Source organism: Hevea brasiliensis, chromosome 10 (assembly GCF_030052815.1).
Source record: "Hevea brasiliensis isolate MT/VB/25A 57/8 chromosome 10, ASM3005281v1, whole genome shotgun sequence".
NCBI classification, from domain to species: Eukaryota; Viridiplantae; Streptophyta; class Magnoliopsida; order Malpighiales; family Euphorbiaceae; genus Hevea; species Hevea brasiliensis.
The window spans coordinates 80,170,314-80,176,157 of NC_079502.1; the positions used below are offsets into that span (position 1 = coordinate 80,170,314).

Consider the following 5,844-nt stretch of genomic DNA (forward strand, 5'->3'; position numbering starts at 1 on the left):
TTTATATATTTTACAAATTGATTCTTAAATATTAAAGCTATTTAAAATAAGCCTTTATAATTTTATAAAAAAAATGAATATGAACACAAATTGTTGTTAAAATAAAACTTTAAGGGCTAAATTGTTTTTATATTTAAAATAGAATTAAAAGCAATTTGGCATTTTTACTAAATTTAATGAAGAATTAACCTTAATTCTAATGGTAGAGATTAATTTGTAGGTTTATTAAAATATCAATGACTAAAAATTACTTAGTTTTAAAATTACGAGGACTAATTTATAGGTTTAACGAAATCTTAGAGATTAAATTGCTAATAAAATAAAATTTTAGAGACTAAATTATTTTTAGATAAAAAATATAGTTAAAGGCAATTTGATCATTTTCGCTAAATTCTAACAGTAAAGATTAACCTGTAGATTTTGCCAAATGTCATGCGCTAAATTATTTAGTTTTAAAAATATAGAGACTAAATTATACATTTTGTCAAATTTTAATAACTAAATTGTAGTTTATTCAATAAGTTAATTAATAAATGTTAACTTAATGATATTAAAACTTAATGATATTAAAAATATTTTTAAATTATAAAATGAAATTGGATTTGACGCAAAAAATATATGCTCACTAAGTTCCTATTTATTTTGTAGAAAATATATTTTTTAAAAAATATTTTTATATTTTCTAATATTTTGGTCACTTAGAATTAAGTTAATAAAAATAATTTTTTGAATAAAAAATTAAATTACTTTCAAGAAAAATGACTATTTTTTTTTTAAAAAAAATTATTTTTTGAATTTTAATAATCTTATTAAAATGTAAAAATATTTATGCATAATGACATAGATACATATTAATAGTTTAAATTGCAAGAAAATATTTTTTGAAAAATAATATTTATATAAAATATTTTTATATATAAATTATTTTTTATAAAATAAATAAAAATTTCAAAATTTGTAACTAAATAAACTTATCATATGGGGCGGTGGGTTTTGCTTTCTATTTTAGAGAGAAAGTAAAATAAAATTAAGTTTTTCAAAATAAAAATTTTAATAATTTTTAAATATTCATAAAGATTTAATTATTTAAGAGTATGAAAAAGTTTTTATAAAATATTTAAAAGTTCTACAGATAAAATTTTTATATATGAATTTTTTAATATAAATATAAAATTTTAAAATCTTGAAAATCTTTCTATTACTTTAAAAAATTACGAGTAAGAAAAATCCAGAACTAATAAACCATCAAGTTAAGCAGTGGGCCAATTAAGCAATTTCGACTTCGAAACTCAAATTGGGCCTCAAAAGCCCCAATCCTACCAGTCTAATCTACCAACCCGCATTTCCTCGGCGACCAGTGGCTGTTCCCGCCTGAAAAACCAAGAATCCTCGGACGCATACAGAGATGAGCGTTTCCGATCTACCAAGGAACGAGTCGACGGTGCTGAGAGGCCACGAAGGCGCAGTTTTAGCCGCTAGATTCAACGGAGACGGCAATTATTGTCTGAGCTGCGGCAAGGACCGCACAATTCGTCTATGGAATCCGCACCGTGGAATCCATATCAAGACCTATAAATCTCACGGCCGCGAAGTCCGAGACGTCCATGTCACTTCGTATGCACCTTCTCCTCCCTCCTCTTTCTTCACAGGTCTTCTTATGACTTGTATTAACACATAAAGAAAAAATATAATCTTTGTAGGGACAATTCCAAGTTAATTTCTTGCGGTGGTGACCGGCAAATCTTTTATTGGGATGTGGCAACTGGTCGTGTTATTCGAAAATTCCGTGGCCACGATAGCGAGGTAGAGTATGTTTCTTTACACGATTAACAATTTGCTTGTAATGATTTTGCCATTTCTTTTGATATGTTCATGCCCATTTTTCTTATATAGGTGAACGCTGTGAAGTTTAATGAGTATTCTTCTGCTGTAGTATCAGCTGGTTATGACCAGTCTTTGCGTGCTTGGGATTGTAGATCCCACAGTACTGAGCCAATTCAGGTTCTTTTCTTTCTTTTCTTTTCTCAAGATTTCTTTAAATTTTGTTGATGCTGTTTTACATTCTCTCAATTTTTTGATAATGTACAGATCATTGATACTTTTTCGGACAGTGTAATGTCTGTTTGCCTGACTAAAACTGAAATGATTGCGGGAAGTGTTGATGGTACTGTTAGAACATTTGATATCCGTATGGGTAGGTATGTAGCACATTGATGGAACCCATTTTTGCTGTCTTATTAGATATTTAATTTGTGTATAAAAGTTGGTTATTGTTGAATTTTTCATTTATGCCATACCAAGCCTCTGTCTAAAATCTGGTTATGGGTGTCTTTTAATTGATTTTGGCTTCTGCATTATCATGTAGAGAAATAGTCGATGACTTGGGGCAACCTGTCAACTGTATTTCCATGTCAAATGATGGCAACTGTATCTTAGCAAGTTGCCTAGATTCTACCTTGCGCCTTATGGACAGGTGAAATTTCTATACTGATATGAATTTTTAACATGGATTAAATTGTTGGATTTTCTGCCAATTTTTACCATTTTCATATGACAGATCAACAGGTGAACTCTTGCAAGAATATAAAGGACACACTTGTAAGGTTAGTTTATTGATGCTTCATCTGGCTTTGTACTTGGTCTGATGCCTCTTTCTTTTATCTAATTCAGAAATTTGTTGTTTTAATTGCAATTCTTGGTTTAAAGTTCATAGGTTGCTATATAATTTTTCTTCACCCTTTAAGTTCAAATTCTCCATTGTCCATTATTTATTCTTTTGGCTGGTTTGTTTCAGTCATATAAATTGGATTGCTGCCTCACCAACACTGATGCTCATGTGACTGGTGGATCTGAGGATGGCTACATTTACTTTTGGGATCTTGTGGATGCAACTGCGGTGTCAAGTTTTCGTGCTCATGCCTCAGTGGTAAATACATTTTAGTTTTCTTGATTATTGTATATCATTTAATTGCATCACTTGTTAAGTTGCTGCTGGTCATCACAATTGTAATATTCTCAAATAAATTTCCGTTTGTTTAGCTTTTCAATGACCTTTTGGCAATCAGCTTATATATAGTCCTAGATGCACATATTGTTCTGTCAATAGAAGAGTTGTACATGTCCTGTTTGGGAAAAGGAGTGCATCAGTTGTTTTGGGTCGGTGTCTGAAATTTATCAAAATTGAAATAACTGAATTTCCTCAAGTCTAGAACCAAACTGATGTCAAGAAGGAACTAATCTGTTTGGTTCTGTTCTTTGGTTTTGAGTTATTTTTTGGGAGTAAAGGAGACTTTCAAAAAGAAATATACCATGGCAACTTCCTGAGTTCCTTTGCACTTTGCAGTCAATGGAGCTGGCTTTCTGTATATTGCCCTTAATTGCCATCCTTGAGCTTCCACCATATATAATTCTGCCATGTCCTGAACGCTTGGTGCGGCTCCTTTAGATTCTTCTCCATCTCCTCCGCAACATCATGGATTGCTTTATATCTCCTCCACAACATTGTGCCTCTCCTTCCTCTTATATGTAGCATCTAGAATGCTTCCCCTGCCTTGCTCTCAGATAACTTTATGGAGAAAAGTCGTGTCTCTCACCTGCAACACCAATCGACAGTGGAGAGAGGAAGGCAACAACCACGGACAGATGAGAGGCTGGAAAAAGGGAGGTGGCAGATGAGAGAGGGACAGCAAGGGGAGGGGTTTCAATTTCATCACTACAATTTTTTTTATGCTAGACCTATAAACGAGTCAAACAATTTTTTTATTTTTTATTTTTAATTTTTTGGAAGGGGGAGGGGGGGCGGCGGGCGGTGCTTAGACTTACCATTGCAATTTGGTACTGGTATGATAAAAGCCTAAAATGACACTGAATGATCCATGACTTCCTACTATTTACTAAGAGGATAGGCACATATAGAGTATAGTCTGTAGATGACACTATGAGCTGAATGAATCTTGGTGCGGTGCTAGTCATATTGGTTGCCCAAAAATCCTTGACTGGCCTACCTTTTGAACAGGCCTAGTTTATTACGCTCTCTTAGTTTATTTGACTCTTTATCATGTATCTTCATGCATGTTCTCTACCATTTGAAATATAGAGTTTGATTGGATCCTGGCCTTATTTGTAATGTCACTTGAATTTGATCTTCATCAATTACCATTGGTTATATGTTGCATATCTCAATTAGGATTATAGTGGTTTTTTTTTTCTTTTTTTTTTCTTCGATAAGCAATTAGGATTATAGTTATGTGCATGTTCTATACTTTTTATTGTAAGTTGGTGGAGTGAATTTGTATTTTCCAAGTTCATTGTGGTAAACGTTATGATAACTGCTACTACTACTATTATTACTATTATTATTATTATTGGCAGGTAACAAGTGTGAGTTACCACCCAAAGGACAATTGCATGATAACAGCCTCGGTTGATGGCACCATTAGGGTTTGGAAGAATTAGTGATCGTTTAGAGTTGCCCCAGCATTTTGGCCCTTGTGGATTGTGCACGGCATCACACTGTGGGGTCATACAGACTTTTAAGAACAAAAGCAAACAAGCCTTCATCATGTCTACATGCAATTATGAAAATGGAAGGTCCAGTTTACCAGTTCAAGGCAACAACTGCATAAATTCACTTGCTGCTGTGTATGTTAATGAGAAGTTTTTATTTTCCAGCATGCAAATGCTGACAAACATTTTAAGGGCATTGAGAGTTTCACTCTACTGCATTTTAAATGCCCTTTTTCTGCGAATTTTAATCTCACTGAGGGGAAAAAAGAGAGAGGAAGAGAATTTGATTTGGACATTTCGTTCATATCTTTGTAACTGTCCAGTCTGATGCCTGCTGAGGTAAGGGATGCCAGCATGCTGCTGTGGTATTGGCGCTTGTACTAGTATTTACAAGATTTTAAAAAATTAGCACCCAAAATCTTGAAGCACTTTTAAGAATAAAGCCTTTATCATTAAATTAATAGTTCAATGGTTTTATTGTCTGCTTAAATGCCGGGGTCTAGGTTTGGCCACCCGTCTTGGTTGGTTTTGGACAGGAATCGGCGGTTCAAAGGCTTGGCTAGGGATGAATTGGAGCCGGAATTTTTGGTCACGGTTTTAGCTGATTTTGGTTCTCGGACAGTTCTAGTTTGATTTGGGTCTGATTTGGATTTAAATTTTTCACGGTTTCAATTCTGGTTAAAAATGGTTTGATCCAAATGACGTCCTCTAAAATTGCCAAGAAATAGCAGTTCGAAGTGCTGGTCTAGTTCAGGGATTGGAGAGGGGACCAAAATCAACCTCCGTAGCCAGTCCAGTTTTGGTTCACGCTCTTGAAATATTTACTCAAGTGAATACCAAATCTGATCCAGACAAAGCTTGAACCTTAGTTATAATTACAAGCTTAAAATTGTCTATTCATCAATTTAATTACACTTAAAATAAAAAATCATCATATCAAACTACTCGTAGTAAATACGTTAGTTAATTCATTTCATTCTCCTTCGAGGAAGACAAAATATATCTAATTCAATTAGTAGATCTGGTATTAGTTCGAAACTCCAAACAAATGCTTCTATGCATGAATCCCATTCTGCTTCCCTTTTTATGGAAGGCAGCCCCAGTCTCTTACGCATTCTACACTTTCTCCACTAGGAACAATGAAAAAAAGCATGGCCACTAATTCCCTATCTATACAATAAAAGCTAGATCAAAACCTCTTTATTCCAATAATCATGATAAAGAGACATAACTTAATATATATATATATATATATATATATATATATATATATATATATATATATCCACGTTGAGATCTTCATGGTGTCATAGCATCCATTGCTCATATAGTTAAAAC

The 5,844-nt window shown here is 33.2% G+C and overlaps 1 protein-coding gene across 1 annotated transcript; it reads left to right on the forward strand.

Moving 5' to 3' along the window:
* The first annotated feature begins 1,273 nt into the window (after positions 1–1,273).
* Positions 1,274–4,967, forward strand: LOC110673350 (uncharacterized). The gene is made up of 8 exons (XM_021836454.2): positions 1,274–1,614; positions 1,701–1,803; positions 1,894–2,001; positions 2,089–2,198; positions 2,366–2,473; positions 2,558–2,603; positions 2,795–2,926; positions 4,372–4,967. Exons 1-8 carry the CDS (start codon positions 1,406–1,408, stop codon positions 4,453–4,455), a joined length of 900 nt encoding a protein of 299 aa, XP_021692146.1. The 5' UTR covers positions 1,274–1,405; the 3' UTR covers positions 4,456–4,967.
* Positions 4,968–5,844: the final 877 nt, after the last annotated feature.